Source organism: Leptinotarsa decemlineata, unplaced genomic scaffold (assembly GCF_025532065.1).
Source record: "Leptinotarsa decemlineata unplaced genomic scaffold, Ldec_3_MD MMD2_tig00004307_RagTag_RagTag, whole genome shotgun sequence".
In the NCBI taxonomy this organism is placed as follows: Eukaryota; Metazoa; Arthropoda; class Insecta; order Coleoptera; family Chrysomelidae; genus Leptinotarsa; species Leptinotarsa decemlineata.
Genome location: NW_027412606.1, coordinates 8,261,926 through 8,282,434, shown reverse-complemented (window position 1 = coordinate 8,282,434; position 20,509 = coordinate 8,261,926). Strand labels below are relative to the sequence as shown.

General features: G+C 36.6%; 1 protein-coding gene across 2 annotated transcripts in view; it reads right to left on the bottom strand.

Annotated features, from left to right (window-relative positions):
- SCaMC (Short Calcium-binding Mitochondrial Carrier) overlaps positions 1-13,761 on the bottom strand; it is a 112,373-nt gene extending 98,612 nt beyond the window's left edge. Inside the window, exons 1-2 of one of the 2 annotated variants that reach the window (XM_074178923.1) lie at positions 13,404-13,761; positions 358-481 (exon numbers count right to left, since the gene is read on the bottom strand). In XM_074178923.1, the coding sequence (XP_074035024.1) occupies positions 358-481; positions 13,404-13,598 (319 nt within the window). In that variant the 5' untranslated portion in view covers positions 13,599-13,761. Of the gene's footprint in view, positions 1-357; positions 482-5,841; positions 5,992-13,403 lie in introns of those variants that run through there. The other variant, XM_074178924.1, reaches the window with a different exon arrangement.
- Between the last annotated feature and the right edge of the window lie 6,748 nt (positions 13,762-20,509).

Sequence of the window (20,509 nt, the reverse complement as noted above, 5' to 3'; positions counted from 1 at the left end):
ATCTTCATCCATCTCACCCCAGCCAGGTAGGGGTATACAGCGAAGGGCGGTATGGATGTCTGAGGACTTTCATGCCACCATCAAACACCAGTCATGACCCGTTTGTCTTTCTGACAAACACCAGTTAAAAGGGGAAGGGAGCCAGGCTTCAACCTGAATAAACTCAAGATGGATTACGTCGTCATTTTGTCTTCAATCGAGGACCGCCTACCCGGTACTGACGATGCCCAATAGGCTGAAACAGTTGTATACCGGTGGCTCTTAAATTGAAATTAATATGAGAATGATCAAAAAGTACTTATATATTTATTTTTTGGAAGGAAGTCACGTTAGTCAATACAATTCGAGCCAACTTACCATCTTTATTTTTGTCAAGATGAGTGAAATGCAGCCTCAAATTTTTCTCGTGCTCTCTGACATAGTAAATAAAGTCAGCCAAGGATAGTTCCCCACTCTTGCTCTTAGTACTTTTGAGAAACTTCTGAAACAAAGAAAGTTCTTCGTTGAAAAAAAAAGTGAAAGCGGAATAAGAGTTGAAAGATTATATTTTCGTTTCATTTTCAAGAGGTAGATTTGATTTGCCAAAAGACATTTGTGTTTCATTTTTTTTCAAAATGTCAATATTCAAGAAATGATCAGTTATTTTTGTTCATTTTGTGACCCGACTGTTAATATACTTTGGAAGCCTTTTTTGTGGAGAAGTCAATGTTACTTGCTGTTTTTTGGGCACTCAACCGACCTCAATTTCACTTTCTTTAGATGGTTAAGGTTTCGGAAAGAAATCCCTTTCCGTTCTTAAAACTCAAAAATTCACTTCACCTCAGACAGTGGATATTTCGAAAAGGTCTTTGAAAAATGTGACTATTATCTTGTGAGTCTTTTGGAATACAAAGTGTCTCGGAGTCCATAAATAACAACATAATTTAATTATATTTGCCACGAAAGTATCCGAAATATAAAAAAAAACATAATACAAAATATAGTATAATCGAAATTTCAAACTAAGTCCTGATTTCAATATAGGCGACAAGCCATCCGTCTCGGCTCCGCACGGATGCAATTCTGATACTAAATATAAATTCACCTATAGTAATGAAAAGATAATTTTGTTTTATGAACGCGCATTTTTCTCCCGCGGCTGGCTCCCCAGTTGGAATTTTTAAAAATCCTTCCTTATTGCATATCTAATATATAAAAATGGATATTTTTTGGTGGGTTGGTTGGTTGGTTGGTTGGTTGGTAAGTGATAAACTTCTACATCGCTCAACCGATCGTGATGAAACTTAACATGTATAAGTAATTTTTTATAGAGAAGGTTTTTAGGCTATCAATTTTTCTGTAACTTGACACTAGATGGCGCTGTAGAACAATTTTTTGAAAGCACTGTTCTATAACGCTGCGCACGCCTAATTTCTTTGATTCTGATTCTGACAAAACATTGGAACAGCAGCGATACAGCAACATAGTACTAATTAGTACTACAACTACCAAATTCTACGCGGGCGAAGCCGCGGGCAACAACTAGTCTACAATATAAAACAAACCTACATAGAAATTTTCGGCCTCCAAAAATTTGGCGGTTCGGAGAAACAGTGATGAAAAAGTAACTTTATTTTATGAACGCTCTTTTTCTCCCGCGGCTGGTTCCCCAGTTGGAATATTTAAAAATCCTTTTTTATTGCACATCTACCACGTTAAACAAACCTACATACAAAATTTCAGCTCCCTAAAATATAGCGGTACGGAAAAACAGTGATGAAAAGGTAATATTTATATGTAAACGCGCCCCTTTTAACCCCATGGAGGGTCCCCCTGTGGGAATATTCGAAAATCCTTTCTTAGTACGCATCGAAGACCTAAGAAGCGCCTATATACCAAAAAAAAATGGCGGGTTGGCTGTCCTTGTTCATCTTTCACTGCCTGAACCACTATGCATGCTGTTTTCGGCGAATGCATTGGCTTGGGATGTGGGGTTGAGCAAACCGGCCATGGGATACCTGCTTCCACGTAGCCCCGTTGGATACGGGAATGACAGAATCACTTGTGGTTCTGTTATTCCATAACTGAATGGCATCCCAACGATGGGTCAATCCTAAGGTGTGTGTATCCGTGCCTTGAGGATGAATGACACTGAGCCTATCAGCTGTCTCTACGGAAACTTCGAGATACCAGGCGCCCTCGCGTCGTAGCATCGCCTTGTCACGGTAATGCAGGGCTCTGCTGTGATCGACCTTCTTTTCCTAGCTACTCGTGGGACTTTTATGGACAGAGTGAACTTAAAAATTCTTTCTGACACTGAGTCTATAGAGGAGATGGATGTCGAGCTTACGACTCCGACTGAACTTCCTGTAAACTTAGATCAGGAGCGAGTCTACAGAGGAGATGGATGTCGAGTTCACGACTCCAACTGACCTCCCTGTAAATTTAGTTCACGAGCGAGACGACAGAGGAGATGGATGTCGAGTTTACGACTCCAAATGACCTCTCTGTAAATTTTGTTCAGGAGCGAGTCTACAGAGGAGATGGATGTCGAGTTCACGACTCCAACTGACCTCCCTGTAAATTTAGTTCACGAGCGAGACGACAGAGGAGATGGATGTCGAGTTTACGACTCCAAATGACCTCCCTGTAAATTTTGTTCAGGAGCGAGTCTACAGAGGAGATGGATGTCGAGTTCACGACTCCAACTGACCTCCCTGTAAATTTAGTTCACGAGCGAGAGCTTCTCAACTCCCCAACTCCTGATCCAACAACTGAACCTTACAAAAAAAGGTTTGATGGCGCAGCAAGGAAACGACTGAGTCGTCTCCTCAAGAGCCGGGTACCTTATAAAACCGCCTTTCGCCAAATTCTTGAGCAGCGTACGCAGAATCTGTCTCAGGTGGGGGAACAAACCCCCATGAGCAGGTTAGGAAACGTCAGGTGTAGCTGACGTGCAAAAACCCTCATATGGGAAGGTTATCGTGGGTATCAAGGTGGGAATCTTGAAACTTGATTATCCCACTACGCTGAGGACCGAATCAGGTCTTTAGAGTTCAGCAGAGCCGTATTCTTATCATCTGACCCGAAAGACCACTCACCATACAAATTAGCGGCTTCGTTACGAAGCTGGGTTTATTTGGTCGAGTGTGAATAAGTGTGAGCCACAATAAACCCTTGCGGGTTGCGGGGGAGGGTCGAATAGGCCTACTCAATTTGGACCTAACCTAACCTAACATACAAAATTTCCCACAGGTCCCCCTGTGGGAATATTCGAAAATCCTTTCTTAGTACGCATCGAAGACCTAAGAAGCACCTATATACCAAAAAAAAAATGGCGGGTTGGCTGTCCTTGTTCATCTTTCACTGCCTGGATCACTGTGCATGCTGTTTTCGGCGAGTGCATTGGCTTGGGATGTGGGGGTTGAGCAAACCGGCCATGGGATGCCTGCTTCCACGTAGCCCCGTTGGATACGAAAATAACAGAACCACTTGTGGTTCCAACTGACCTCCCTGTAAATTTAGTTCACGAGCGAGACTACAGAGGAGATGGATGTCGAGTTTACGACTCCAACTGACCTCCCTGTAAATTTAGTTCAGGAGCGAGTCTACAGAGGAGATGGATGTCGAGCTTACGACTCCATCTGACCTACCTGTAAATTTAATTCAGGAGCGAGTCTACAAACGAGATGGATGTCGAATTTACGACTCCAACGGACCTTTCTGTCAATTTAGTACAGGAGCGAGTCTACAGAGGAGATGGTTGTCGAGTTTACGACTCCAACTGACCTACCTGTAAATTTAATTCAGGAGCGAGTCTACAGAGGAGATGGATGTCGAGTTCACGACTCCAACTGACCTCTCTGTAAATTTAGTTCACGAGCGAGACGACAGAGGAGATGGATGTCGAGTTTACGACTCCAACGGACCTCATTGTAAATTTTGTTCAGGAGCGAGTCTACAGAGGAGATGGATGTCGAGTTCACGACTCCAACTGACCTCCCTGTAAAGTAAATTTAGTTCACGAGCGAGACGACAGAGGAGATGGATGTCGAGTTTACGACTCCAACGGACCTCCCTGTCAATTTAGTTCAGGAGCGAGTCTACAGAGGAGATGGATGTCGAGTTTACGACTCCAACTGACCTCCCTGTAAATTTAGTTCAGGAGCGAGAGCTTCTCAACTCCCCAACTCCTGATCCAACAACTGAACTTTACAAAAAAAAGGTTTGGTGGTGCAGCAACGAAACGACTGAGTCGTCTCCTCAAGAGCCGGGTACCTTATGAAACCGCCTTTCGCCAAATTCTTGAGCGGCGTACGCAGAATCTGTCTCAGGTGGGGGAACAAACCCCCCATGAGCAGGTTAGGAAACGTCAGGTGTAGCTGACGTGCAAAAACCCTCATATGGGAAGGTTATCGTGAGTATCAAGGTGGGAATCTTGAAACTTGATTATCCCACTACGCTGAGGACCGAATCAGGTCTTTAGAGTTCAGCAGAGCCGTATTCTTATCATCTGACCCGAAAGACCACTCACCATACAAATTAGCGGCTTCGTTACGAAGCTGGGTTTATTTGGTCGAGTGTGAATAAGTGTGAGCCACAATAAACCCTTGCGGGTTGCGGGGGAGGGTCGAATAGGCCTACTCAATTTGGACCTAACCTAACATACAAAATTTCAGCCTCCAAAAATATGGCGGTTCGAAGAAACAGTTATGAAAAAGTAACTTCATTATATGAACGCTTTTTTTCTCCCGCGGCTAGCTCTCCAGTTGGAATATTTAAAAATGATTTTTTAATGCACATCTATCACATAAAAAAAACTACATACAAAATTTCAGCCTCCGAAAATATATCGGTACGGAAAAACAGTGGGAATATTCCCACTGTTCCCAATGGGAATATTCGAAAATCCTTTCTTAGTATGCATCTAAGACCCAAGAATCACCTATATAGCAAATTTTAGCTTCCTAGGACGGAGAAACAAAAATGAAGTGAGCGACTTTCGCATTTTTCGCATTTATAAGTATACAGTGTCATCACCAAAGTATGCACCATATGCATTCATTTCTCTTTTCAACCTAATAACGGTTTCTTCCAGCCTGTATCTGATAGTAAGTTGTATAAATGCTCTCTCTTCACATCTTTGTAAGAGTTTATTTCCAACTCAATTGCTGTCTTTCTTCCTTTGGAAGTGAAATCCAAATGGTAGAGTTTCGCTAACATGATTTAAATGTGGTCAGAACATCAAGTGTAGTTTTATTTAAAATAGGTAAAATACAACAGTGAATGAAATGTGACTTTCTTAAATGCTGATCGAGAAGGAAATAATAATAGGGCTTATTTTCAAGTTTCCTCATGTATGTATATATTCTCTTTACATAATTTCCTGAAGTCTGATAAGAAATCGACGGTTCGCAGGTCAAGAATCTGCTCATGCATAACAAAAACATGTTAAAATTCTATGACGCTCGTAGACATATTGTTTACGAAATAGATCTTTCAAAAACGATAACCAGTAATTTTTTCAAATTTTGCAATACAAAAGGTAAGTTGTATGTAGTAACAAAATCGGAAATAATGTCTGCAGGTGGTTTTTCAATTTAACTGTGTATGTCAAGAAAATGTAAAATTTAGAAACTTTTTTCCCAGACCTGCGTTTCATAAAAAAATCATAAGTGTCAGAATTCACCGTGTTTATGAAATAATCAGTCTCAGAAAGTAATGATAATAGACACGTGAATTACGATCTGTCAAAAGTGATGTAAACTATATCGGTTAATCAATTAATCTAGAACTTTGGACTGTTATAAAATATGGTTGGGACCAAAAATGAAAATATCAATGAAATATTTCGAAAAATACCTTGGCTGAGACACAATATCCATCGTCGAAACAAATATTCGTATTTTCACTTAGGTCAGGCATTTGACACGAGTAAAAAAACGTGAGTTTGTTACAATACAATGCCAAATCTTCGCGTAGCGCTTAAGCTCTTTCCCGGCGCACAAATTTCTAAAAATAAACTGTTAGAAATTCGAGTTAAAACAAAACTATGTCCAAGGTTCAAGAATTACGAGGAGCATGAGAAAATTATATTTCGGAAACGAATGTATTTCGAGCAATTAAACCTTTGCTTGACATAATTTTAAATGGAACAGGAAGAGGGTTCATCTATAATATTTTTACTAACACTAACAATTTGTTAATGAGAGGAATTTATCGAAGAAATTTTATGTAATAAATGGAATTAAGTGCTCAAAAACATTCGAAATGTTGACATTGACATTCGATAATTGTTAGGTTAGGTTATGTCCAAAGTGAGTAGGTATATTCGACCCTCCACCACAACCCGCAAGGGTTTATTGTGGCTCACACCTATTCACACTAGACCAAATAAACCCGGCTTCATAACGAAGCCGATTAGTTTGTATGGTGAGTAGTCTTTCAGGTCAGATGGTTAGAGTACGACTCTGCTGAACTCTAAAAATCTGATTCGGTCCCCAGCAGGTCATGAAAATTGCCGTCGCCCTCATTGCCCTCGCCGAAGGCCTTTCAACTGAGCATCTTCCCTCTATCCAGCGATACCACTGTCAAGGGATCCTCTACTCCTCCTAACTCACCCCCTCATCGACGAAGAACGTCGACGACGCGGGAGCACGAATCATCAGGGCAAAGGACCCTTTTTTATTTTTATTTCCCAAAAATAATACAGTATCCATTAAATTTCCAAATACACATATTTCATATTAACTCAACATATCTATCTATACTATAATCTTAAAATAATAAAAACATAAACAAAAAACTACCCTGTACTGCCCCAGCGGGGCAGACACAAAGTATGTGCTCTGCTTTTTCATCATTTTCCAAACAGAGGCGACACACACTGTCTTCCGACAGTCCGAGTCTCTGCATATGATTATTCAGACGACAGTGACCTGTAAGAAGGCCTGTTAGACATCTTAGTTCATCCCTACTGTAGTCCAACAACTGTTTGGTATCAAGCTTCGAAGGGTGAATAAACGCCTTGGACTGAGCCAATCCTGGAAAATTCTGCTCGAAGTCTAAAGAAGGGAGTCAGCAACCTCATTGCCTTCCAGGCCACTATGGCCAGGAATCTGGCTGGCTATCGAGGAGAGTCGTTTTTGGCAATTTGCTACCAATGGGGAATGTTCCCCCTGACGAAAATCAAGTAAGTTTTCATAAAAGATCTCTAAAACAACGCATTTTAAACTTACATTTCAACCTTTTTCTTTAAAAAATTATTTGAATACTTGAAAAAGAGGAATGAAATAAGGCATTCAACATTTAAAGGGATTCGTTTCTATTTCACCATTTGGCAACATCGGTTATAGCTAATAAAGGACAATGAATCTGTTACCTGTATGAGACAAACAAAGACGACATATTTCAGAGGCGTGCTGTTCTGTTGACTTATGTTCCGAGTTCCGAGACATTCTGTGACATATAACATTTTGTGCACGTAACCTATCTTCCTCTATATAAATAAATAACAAAACAACTGTTGTTTATGTGACTTATTTGCCTTAATTGTTGATTTATAAAGATAATTTTCCTTTTTTTAAGTAGAATATCTAGGTACGTATAAATTATTTCAAATTGATATAGGCGCTGTTGCCAATATGTGAATTAGAAACAAATCCCTTTAAAAATTAAAACTCAACATTTGAAACATCAATTTGAATACTTTTCGAAGTGAATTTGAAAAACTCATGAATTAAACTCAACTTTATTTTGTTCAAACTTGCATTTGCTGTAATAACACAAATTGAGGAACATTCCCCATGTTTTTTCACTTCGAGGAAAAAACAGTTCATCATTTCTTCTCATATTGTGAGTATGCTTATGATACTTTATTATTATTTTTCCTTTTTTTAAAAATGCAAGAATTTTTTGACAGAAAAGTTGACGAGCATCCATTATTTGTGTTTCTTTATACAGACTTTCAGAAGAATAGCTAATATTTTTTTCAAAAATTATTTTAAAAATCCATTTCTGTAATAGGTTGATCTTCTCTCTCACACCACCCTATCCCAAAATTCCATATGTCAATTGTGATTGTGCCAATGCGAAATAAACTGTTTCAAGGTGTTTAGAATCTAAAAATGCTTTCAAATATTTGAATTTTGGAAGTATTCCTCGTATTTTATTCGACAGATGCTTCATTTGAAGGTCCCATCTGAATTTTTGAATCTAGACCAACATCAATATCTCCCAAATGTGGCAATCCTGATGAATAGGAACAGAATGGTAGATAACAGCTCTTATTTAAGTTGAGAGTAAGTTTATTGTACTGAAGCGTTTCCTCTAATCAATTTATTAAGTAACTTTTGGTGACTAACTGTATCGAAGGCTTTCGAGAGGTCGTCGAACACACCTTGAGGTGTCTCAGGGTGGCCTCCATTAAGGTTTTGGAAGGTGCAGCGACATTACTGTCGGCTTCTTCAACCTTCTTGGGATTTCCTCCGTGGAGGTGCTCAAGTAAGGGCGCTTTCCTGCAGGGGCAGCCGGTTCCTTGCTTTTATTCAAGGCGGAGATCGTGGCGCCCGCCGCAGAAAATGCCCTTACTGTTGGAGGTGGAGTGGGGTAGGATGAGGGTGCACTTATAGTTGCTGCCACTACTGCCTCTATCGCTCTCTTTCTCCTTTTGGCCTCGGCGCCGCAAATGCGCTTACGCCTGGGTCTTTGTATTATATCACGAGGTGATCTGCTCTGTCCAGCCTCATTCTAAGTGGTAGATTGGTGTGGACATTTCTGTTCATCCCCAGCAACTGCTATAGATTGAGGTGAGCATTTCTGTCCAGCCTCGGGATTATAAGGTGTGACTAAAAGACTTGCCAAGGTCAGATTCTTCTGTTCCACAAATAAACGACAGTATGAATCCCTGTAACTAGCCTTGCATAAATATCTGATGGGCCTGTTTTGAAAGGAGAATATTGTGTTGAAAAGAAATTGGGCAAAATTTCCCCAGAAGCTAATTCCATAATGTAAATGGGAATCAATTTGAAAAAAGTAAACAGTTTTTGTAATAGCATTATGAAGATTGTTCTGAAAGTCAAATGGAAAATGAAATATTGATGGAAATTCAGAGTATGACATTTTCAATTCAAATTGAATAATTTCACCTATTGAAAGAATAAGTATCATGATCTGAGGAATTGTGCTAATTAAGGCAAACAGAAAATGAATATGGTTTAAATATTTTCCCTAAGAACCAACTGGAGACTTTTCCATTCAACTGGCAAAACGTATTGTTGAAATTAAAACTAAGGCAAAATGTACCAAACACTGCGTCAGCAGCAGCCGGCACTGGTCAACAGAAGAAGTCCGATCCTGCTCCACTACAACGCTAGTCCGCACGTTTCACAACTCACCGTGCGAAAATTGAACAAATTGAGCTTCAAAGTTTTGCCTCACCCACCATACTCCCCAGACCTCTCGCCAATCGACTACCATCTTTTCAAGCACTTCGATCACTTTCCAACCGGTAAAACCATCGCCAATCAGGACCTGGCAAAACGACGTTCTTCGACTTCATCGAATCTCGACCACTCAATTTTCGTGCTGACAAAATTATTAGACTTGTGTTACGTTGGAAAAAGTAAACTGATTCGAATGGCGCTTAATTAGATCAAATCGTATTCACTGAGATATTTACTCATCCAAAAAGAAATTGAAAAACCTCATGAAAAATACCTCAACACAATCAATACACATTTGAAGAATGAATATATATATAAATGTATGTATGTCACAAAAAAATTCGAAGCTTTATAACTCCTATTTATTATATGCAAGCGCTTTCGACAGCTGATCGTGCTATCATCTTCAAGCCTCAACTCAAACTCAACGTGTCATCCTCTTGTTTGTCGTTTTATGCGGTCAGAACGCCTTAGTACCTGCAGGTACTGCAGGTACTTTTGGTAAATTTGCCTGTATTTAGGTTACATCAGGTAATATTCTTTGTGTTGGATCTTCTCTAAGTTTACTGTTTCTAGGAGTGTGTTTTGTTTTGTGTAGTATATTGAATGTTAGGTTTTGTGTTTTGATTTATATTTGTTCCTCGATAAGTGAATTATGACTGTTAAATTTATGGATGTTCAAGTTTTCCAGATGTCCATACGGTTTCCTTTATTGACTTGCTTTATGAGTTTTATGTTCTCTGGTGTGGGGAAGTAATGTTTGTTTTGTATGGCGTGTGTTGCGAGATTTGATTTATATATTATTATTGGGTTTATGTAATTGGGTTTATGTATGTCTTTTTGTTCTCGTCGTACCTTTGGATCAGTTTTTTTCTTGGTTTGGCCGATATAGAATTTGTTGCAGTCTGAGCATTGTATGCTGTACACCCCGTTTAGGTTTTTGTGTTCTTCTTTTTCATAGCTGTTTATTTTTTGTATTATTTTCGTGTTTGGCTTGTATGTGATGTTGATGTTCAAGGGTTTGAAGATGTTTGTTAGTTTTTTGGTTTGGTGACCTACGTACGTAAATACTGTTCATCTTTGTGTTGTTTTATATGTTGCAGTAGCTTAATCCGTGTTCTGTATTTTTTGTTTGATTCTTTTTTCTAATTTATCTACAAACAAAAAATACAGAACAAGGATCAAGCTACTCTAACATATAAAACAACACAACAATGGACAGCATTTACGTACGTAGGTCACCAAACCAAAAAACCAACAAACATCTTCAAACCCTTGAACATCAACATCATATACAAGCCAAAAACGAAAATAAAACAAAAAATAAACAGCTATGAAAAAGAAGAAGACAAAAATCTAAATGGGGTGTACAGCATATAATACTCGGACTGCAACAAATTCTATATCAGCCAAACCAAGAAAAAACTGATCCAAAGGTACGACGAGCACAAAAAGGCATACATAAACCCAATAATATATAAATTAAACCTCGCAACACACGCCATACAAAACAAACATAACTTCCCCCACCAGAGAACATAAAACTCATAATACAAGTCAATATAGTAAACCGTATGGACATCCGGGAAAACTTAAACATCTATAAATTTAACAGTCATAATTCACTCATCGAGGAACAAATATAAATCAAAACACAACAAGACCTAACATTCAATATACTACACAAAACAAAACACACTCCTAGAAACAGTAAACCTAGAGAAGATCCAACACAAAGAATATTACCTGATGTAACCCAAACACAGGCAAATTTACCTAAAGTACCTGCGGTACCTGCACTAAGGCGTTCTGACTGCATAAAAGGACAAACAAGAGGATGACACGTTCAGTTTGAGTAGAGCCTTGAAGATGATAGCATGACTAGCTGTCAAAAGTGCTCGCATTTAATAAATAGGAGTTATGAAGCTTCAAATCCTTTTTGTGACATACATACATACATTAAAATACTGAAAATAAAGGAAAATTAGTTGCATCATTAAATATATATATATATATATATATATATATATATATATATATATATATATATATATATATATATATATATATATATATATATATATAAAATTTTTACTAATTTATGTTGTGAACAAGTGTCTAGGTATGTATCTATGTATATAAACCCCTTTGTATGGATAATACATTTTTACTATTATTTGTATCAATTTATATCAAGCATATATATATTATTATAATAAAAGTTTTGGTAAAAAAATAAAAATGTCTTAATTGATACTTAATACATTGTGAGATTCCATGTTTTAGTGTATACGTATATACGTATATCTATGTTTGTGAACAAGTGTGAGTGTGTCTGTATAGATAATACATTTTTATCTGAACCACTAACAAGTGTCAACTTCAATGGAACATCCTTGTGCTTATCTGCTACTTGTAGCTGCAAATACACACTATTCTATTCTATATTACAGTTTTGAGTAGATTCAAAAAAACGGGCAAAACTTTTGAAACAACCTCATACATACTATTATCAGACCTGTAAGTACTTCATTTCTCACTTTTATATCTTTCATCAAATTATTCCTAATAATTTTGAGATAATTTAGTAATTAATCCATATATATTTGAGATATAATATTGCATTTTCAAGTGCATTCAGTCATGTTATTTAGTTTTTAAATAATGAAATACTCAATATTGATTAGTTTTTAAGTACTCATTTCAATCAGTATGATTTAATCCTAAATTCTGTTAGAGTGGAAACATGCAGCCTAAATTACCATTAGCATTAACATTATCATTAAAAAGTCAAGATTTTGCTTTCACACATTTCATTTCATGCACCATGAATGAATTTAACATTATATTCAGAGTAGGTCAACTTTCAACTTCTCAATGTCAAGTTTTTGCTTATTCATCTGCGCACATTTCAGAATAATCATGTGTCAATATTTGAATGATACTAACATTGTTGTTTGTATCCACCAAAAATTTTCAATATTCCAAAAAACAATATTTGAGTACTCTGAGATTTGAATTAATATCAAAAATTGTGCATTCATTTCATATGTCAAAGTGGATACACATACACATGCACAAATATTTCTCAATTATATTGCATGCAATGGGATCGGAATTCTTAATGCAATATTAATGATAATTCAATGTCAGTTTAAAATTGGCTGCAGGTTTCCAGTATTGATTGTTTTTAAATCTCTTCAGTCCCAATGTAATCTTTAAAATTTTTGATTTTTTTAAATTTTGTGTTTGAAATGATTTCAGTCACATATTGTTTTACTGGAAAAATACTCATTATATACTGCTTTATATTACTGAATACATATTATTGCACATATTATTGATTACTTTGAATGACAGTATCCCACAAAAGCCAGTGAAGAGTTCCTATATTTTTTTACTGACTAAGTAGACAACTTTCTATAGAACTAAGTAAATGAGTGTTGACGTGTTCAAATCGAAGGGTTTATTGATAAAATTATTCAAGCAGTTGATTTGTATTTAATGAATCCAAACTGATTTCTGAATGGTAGATGAATACATTTCTCCTACTCAACAGACAGCAACCATGCTGGAGTCATCAGAAGTTGATCTAAACTGTTAAAATCAACTCCTCATGCTCCCAACTTGATTGATTCAACTATGACAGAGTGTTGGAGTTTCGGTGTGTATATACTCAATTTCCAAATCTCATTCAAGTAATTTCGAATTTATTTCAAATTTTTTTCAAAAATTTTTGTGGAAGTAAACATCAAAGTACTTGAGAGGTCTGTAATTTAAAATTTTATCATTTTCATAAATTGGTTTGATAACACCAATTCGAATTGAAACCAGAAATGATGATAGTGGATATTGATGTTTTGATTTTTTTTCAAAATTTGAAGGTCCAGGTGCGAAATTTTATGTCAGGGAAAGTGATAGATGGCCATGAACTTGGCCTGGTTTGAAAATTGTTAGAAATAGAATGAAATGAAAACTCACCTCAGCATACCCATGGTGAACCCCATGTTCTCTGAGAGCTCTAGACAAATCATGAATATCAATTCTACCGTTTTCATTCTTATCAAGACGAGCGAATAGCTTTCCCAGACGTTCCTCATCTTCTTGAGGCAACTCATGCAGATAGTGAGGAGGGTGATTTGGGTAATTGTGGTCTTCTACGCCTTTATTTGGCATCGTAAATTGAACGACACGAGAACACTCCACTTAGTGTTACTTATATTCACGGAAATTACATGTAAATATTGGAGTATCACAAATTTTTAGAACACCGCAATGCGACTGAAATCAAATTGAAAGTCAAGTTGAATAGTTTGACAGTTGTGTGGAATTATTCACATTTGGCCATTGAGCGCCATCTGCAGAATGTTTGAAGAACACTGAGAACACAGTGACAGAAGATGTAACAATCAGAACAAACACACTGATCATGTAAGCCGATTTGATTTCAGTGACCTTCACCAGTGCAGATGTAATTTATTAACAGCGATGCCGGTTTCGAAGGTGCAAGTGAGATTCAAAGAATTGAATAGTGAGTGAAAATATCGAACCTCTATCTGTTATGTGCCTCATACAGTACCATAGAATAATTCATGTGGTATCACATTGATGTTGAGGAGTCAAGATTCTGTGACCTCTATTATGTGTGTTTTGTCTGCATTAATCTTATTACAAATCTGAGAAGACGTCATAAATAGACTGACCGTTGGATATAGAACACTGACTCCAACAACTGAAAAAGGCATTACCTCACTCATACATTTGAATATCAGATTCGACGTCATGATGTTTTACGTGTTGCATACTTTCATTATGAAAATTTCAATTCTCTGTTATAGCTGTATTGAATAAACCGTTAAAACAAAAAAACGCTTCATTGCGAGATTTTCACTAGAAAGTGTTGAGTGTTTTTTGAATACGTTATGCATTTTTATCAAGTATCGGCCGATTCCATAAAAAAATTCGGTACCTATGACGTATGCAAGTATGTAACCCATATTACTGATCATTTCCAAAACTTCGTATGATCCTCAGTATGTGGAAGTGATGTAACGGTCAGTCCATATTGCCATGTCTATGCAAATCTGTCGTTCTCGCCTGAAGTTATTTGCACTCTCTGCTCGATTACAATACAACAAGCAGAGATAGCTGATGACTTTTGACGGAAAAAAGTCAAACTGGATGCCAATAAAACACAAATATGTCAAAGTTTTCAATGTCATTTTTAACGGTTAATTCAAATTGTTCAAAACTATCTATATCTGACATATAAATTTATTGCTGTTGAAAAATCATCACGATCTCATCTCGGCAGGTTGTCGAACCAACATTTCAAAATGCCTTCATTTCACCTTATTTACGTTCACTAACAGCTTGATGACATTCTCAAAATGTTCTGGTTTCTGTTTCTTGCTGAGTGCCTCTTCTCTAAGAAATTCTGTGATAGTACCTAATCTATGACCCAGAACAGTGAATTATCATTTCTCTGCGGTCAGAACTCTAAAATCATTGAAATAAAATATAAAATTATATGCTCAATGACTAGACAGGCTTCTACTTGCGCGAATGGATGCAAAAGCCTTTGATAAGGTCAACCACAATATCTTGATAAAGAAATTGCATGCATATTCTTTTTCAGAAAACTTATCATCTTTACTCAAGTCGTATCTTTCGAATCGCGAGAATTTTGTGAAATTCAACGATAGAAAATCAAAAAATACCTTCGTAACATCTTCGGGTGTACCACAGGGCTCAATACTAGGTCCTTTGCTCTTTGATATGTTTGTCAACGATATATCTAATTATATTAGGTATACAAAATTTGTGTTATACGCTGATGACTTGAAAATTTACAGATCCATCAAATCATTTGAAGATACTGATTTCATACAAAATGACATTATCTCCATATCTGCTTTCTGTAAGGATAATGACTTGGCTTTGAATGTATCCAAATTTAGAATAATAACTTTCACCAGGAAAAGAAACCCTTTTAAGAGACTCTATAACATTGATAATATTCCTATCGAGAGAGTCAATGAAATCAAGGATCTAGGTGTAGTGTTTACTTCAAACTTCAATGAACATATTGAAAGACTGCAAGCGGAATACTTCAGACGGCTTGGATTCATCCTCAGGACTTGTCATGAATTTACCTTTAAGACTTATAAAGTACTTTTTAATTCTTACATTCGTTCAAAACTCGAATATGCGTGTGTAATATGGTCACCCCAAACGCTGACGCATTCTGATATGCTGGAAAAGGTACAAAAACGATATCTCAGGTCAATGTATCTAAAAAAATATGGAATATACCCTTTTATGATATCCTATGTAAAACAAATGGAAGATTTTAATTTAAGCACCCTTAAAAAACGTCGAGAAAATTTTCAAATATTATTCATATTCAATTTATTACGAAACAACATTTTTCTTCCCGATGTACTCGCTTCCATCAATTTCAGTATACCAGATATCCGCCTGAGGCGAAGAGATTGCATATTTCATAACTTCAACGTAAATTCTCCAGTTGATTGCTCTTTGATAGCTACAAACAAATTAGTTGAAAACACTGATATCGATATTTTAAACATTACCCCAACCAATCTCAGATCTCTGTTATTCTCTATTCAATAAGAATGAATTAATTTTACATGTTTCTTTTATTTTTACAGATATGACATATATATTATGAATTTACACACTAGCCCGTTTCTATTTCCTATATTTTTTAACACCTATTGGCAATGATTTTATATTTCATTATAAGGATTTTATATTTATAATAATTTTATTGTCAATTGTATCTTTTTATCTATATATGTGTTAGGTTTAGTGTAGTTTAGGTACTGTGTATATGTAATTGGACTCTGTCTGTACATATTCAGGATAAATGAATAAATGAATAAAAGCGGTAGCCATATTTGTTTAGGTTCTCCTCACAGCAGCGGAACATATTTGTTTCTTTTTGGAAACATAAAATGTGCGATAATTCAAATGAAAATAAAATTATATTCACTTAGAACGTTGTCTCTTATAACATAGTTCTTGTTAACAATGCCAACAGAACAAAAATTACTAATAGAGTCACTGTTTAAACCCAGCAACGTAAATAAGAACCGTGATAAAATAAACAGATATACCTACCTGATTAACGACAATAGTAATGCTTATAAACAAAATTCCATGCAATGAATGAACATTATGGTGTTACGTCTATGTTGCTGTTTTTGTAACGCACTATATTTCTATGCTCAACTTTAGAGAACCACTTATACCCAACACATGATTCATCACAAAATTTGAATGCGCATTGGACTATGGAGAGTTCTGGCCATTTTATTTTTGTGTGACCAAAACGTATCGTTCTCTAACATTTGTATACTTCAACCAATGAGAAAACGAGTATCTCGTGATAGCTGCATCTGGGCTCCCATGGTAGACTTTTTTAATTATAACTCAACCTAACATCCTAACTTCACCTAAATTTTTTCACAATGCACATCATTCTGAGCTTTAAGTCAGGAATTTCGAAGTTGAATCCTAAAAAAAGTGTTAACCCAAGCTTTGAAGTCAGAAATAACAAAAAAAAATTCAATGTGTCCCTTCTAGGCCTTTGTTCAACCGTTAAAATAATCGAAAAAAAAATTGAAAGCAGAAAATGGAAGTTTATTTTGAAATAATTGCTTTCTTTCTTTCTTTAGAAGTTTCATACATGTTTTGTATAAAGATGAAGAAGTAGAAAGCCAAAACTTTTCATTCCCAGATAATAAGGAAACAGCTGACGAGAGTTTCCTCCCTCACAACACAGGAGCCAAGTTGCAACTGTCGCGAGACACTCCAATGAGAAATTCGCCCCAAAATGATTGCGGCTTGTCTGCGCGAGAAAAACAAAATACGATTCTAATGAATCCAAAACATGCACTAATGTCAAACACCAAAACTGCAACACTCTCCTTATCCCGCTTTTCATCAACCATGTTAGCGTCTTCGCGTATTGACATCTACAAATTGGTAAAAGCTATAATTTGACTACTATGAAACATTGAAATTATTTTAAATACACAATGAAAGTTTCACAAAACTAAGGACAAATAGTAAATTCTGTGCCACTGACAAGTATAATAATATGAGTTCTATGGTAAAACCTTTAGGAAAATTTCAAATCATATGGATATAGGCAAGTTTATATTTCTTGCTTGGATTTCAAAGGTAGACGTTCCCATACCTCTGTGGAAAATACCAAATCGTTTTTCCCATGAAGTATATGCTCATGTCTCATCAAGTTAGCGTCTTCAGAAAATGAAGTACACTCATTTCTAACTAGTCTCTATTTATGTTAACATTATGTTCTCTTGAAAGTTCCCGTTAATTTCAACAGAACGATTAGGGTCATTCTCCAAAGCGCGTCGAGCAACACTAGATTTTTCTGGTTTTTTTAAATCGGATATTTGTTTCCTACGTGTTCTTTAAAACGAGTTTTAATAGTTCACTTAGTCTGTACAATTTTTTGTAACAGTCCTCACAGCTTATTCCATATATCCCAGGCTTTTCATTCTCCAACATTCTCTAACACTTGTTGGAGTGAGCAAGAAGTTTTGAAGGCTACTTTTAAAGTGAACTTTTTGAGAATTCGATCTTTCTACAACAAGGGAAACATAATAAGCCTATGAACAAGTTCAGTAGTCATTTTCTGTTATGGACAATGCTATGGGCTATCAGTAATATATTTAACAGTACCGGTATTCTTTTTATAAACATCAAATTGTAGATTCTGGTTGCTTCTAATCGATAAGACATTCAAGAATGGTAGCCCCTCGTTGTTCTCAATTTCACATGTAACCTTAATGTTCGGGATCTATAGGTATTGATGAGAGTTGAAACAAAATCCTCTACCTTCGAGTTTTTGTAAGTCAAAAATCGCAAATCGAATGCAAATTCAAGAAAAGTGATTTAACTTCTTTTTTTCTTACAATTCCAATGCTCATGAACACATTATTTACATAGGGAACCCGTGGGCTTCCCATTGCCGTGCTTTCGTGTTGTCTGTAGAAACAGTTATTGAACTGGAAACAATTGTATGTACTCTTCGATTACTTCTCTACTGAGAATTTCGACCCTCAGTATCTTACTTGGGAACATTTTCGTGGGAATAGAAAACTGCTAGTATATCATTGTCGATAATTGGGCCTCAAGTTATACGCGTTGAAAAGAAACCGGAGTATAGTAAAGGGTTCATTTCAAGGAAAAATTGTTATCTTTTCCAATTTGTTATGTATATTTTCTATATTTTGGTTGTTTTGTAAACGGGCTTAAAATATGGAATGTATGTTTTGTTTATTAACGTTATTGAGCATCTTAAGAATCTGTGTTCACAAGAATAATAATGCAACGTAACGCTCTTATTTACGTCAACTCGATATTTGAAGCCCTTTGACGGTCCGGACGAGATCTCGGGCGCCACCCTGGTGAATTCACCGTGACACAGGCATCACTACACCGGACAGTTTCAGTGGAAACACGCTAATCCTGATATGAGTGATTTAGACGAATTTGGTAGCTAGAAAGTCGGATTCAACTTGACTTTGCTAGGAATCTAACCTGTTTACCAGCTGCAAAGATGTTCATAATCTAAAAGAAAGAAACGAAGTAATCCGTTTCAAAGCTTTATTTAAATCAATTCCTTACCATTAATTCTCAAATTACTATTTACAGGGACGGAAGGGGAGTGCAATAAAATTGAAACGACAAACGGGAAGGGGTTAAATTAAATAGTGCTTAAGGCCGTAAGAACGCTAAAGCAAGCATTACCAATACAGCAAACCAGGAAAAGGGATGAAATCTCTACGCAATCTACTTCGAAATAATGTATTTCCTTCGCCAAACTGAGTCAATCAGTTTAGAATGAAATTGTATACGAGCCACCGACTTTGATGGTAATACACAGGCTGTATGAGACAGAGAGGTAGATCAAGGCTAAGTGGGAATCCCCTACGAAGCCCCGATTGCAAACCTCGACGAAGGTCCCGAAGACAGAGTAGTAGGACAGTTGAATAGAACCAAGGGTAATTCTGACGAAAGTCCCAAAGGTGAAGTAGTAGAAAAGTTGAGTGGGACACAATGGTATTCCTAACAAATGTCCTGAAGAAAAAAGTGTGGTAAAGATGAACAGGTCCAAGAAGACACTGAAAAGTAAGGTATAAACACGTATTCAAAATGAGATTGAACCGTTAGACAACAACACTCTCGAGTAGCCATCGCGAACTTAGGCTCGGGATGGTGGCGGACAGACCCTAAGTAATAAATGTTACCATGCTTCTTGAATCTTAATTGGCCCTTCGTCCCTCTGGTCGGCAGACTTGCATTGCGTGATGGCTCTGTCGGCAGAGAGCAGAGTTAGATACGCTCGCAATTTGCTCTATAGATGTCCCTGACTTCGGTTGCCTGGGTTCGGGCGTTGTCGGTCTGCTACCGTCTTATTGTGGTGAGACGGGAAATCGTTGGACTATCAAAAGAATTGCATATCCGGCACTGATGCTGAATATTTTCCGACAAAAACGATATTTTCAATTTCGGAAAAACTTCCATACCCACTCCTGGGATTTTATTTTACTGTCACAGTTTTTTTCAGTGGATTAGAACTTCGGTGGGTCTGAAGAACATGTCGTGGCTTATCAACTGGAAAACTTCGGCAGTACGACTTCCACCACTATGGAAAATAGCATACCAACGCATATGAGTTATCAGAACCATAGTTTAAACGTGGAGGAATATTGTTTGGGAAATAGTTTTGCGACTTTCCACTTCTCCATCATCGAACATTCCAAAGAATGAAAGAAAAATAAATAGAATAAAAACTCATTATGAATATATACAAATAAGCTTAAACGTAAAAAAGTGATTTGAAGCATAAATTTTGTACGTTGTGTTTTCGGTTCAATAATTTGATGAGTGTGCCTTTTTCAAGAAAAGGGTAACAATAACAATTCTTAGATGGAAAAATAACATCTTGGTCATGATTGATATTGCATAATATAGCCAGTTTTCATCAAAGAAGAATCGTACGTACATGAAAAATAATAGAACCC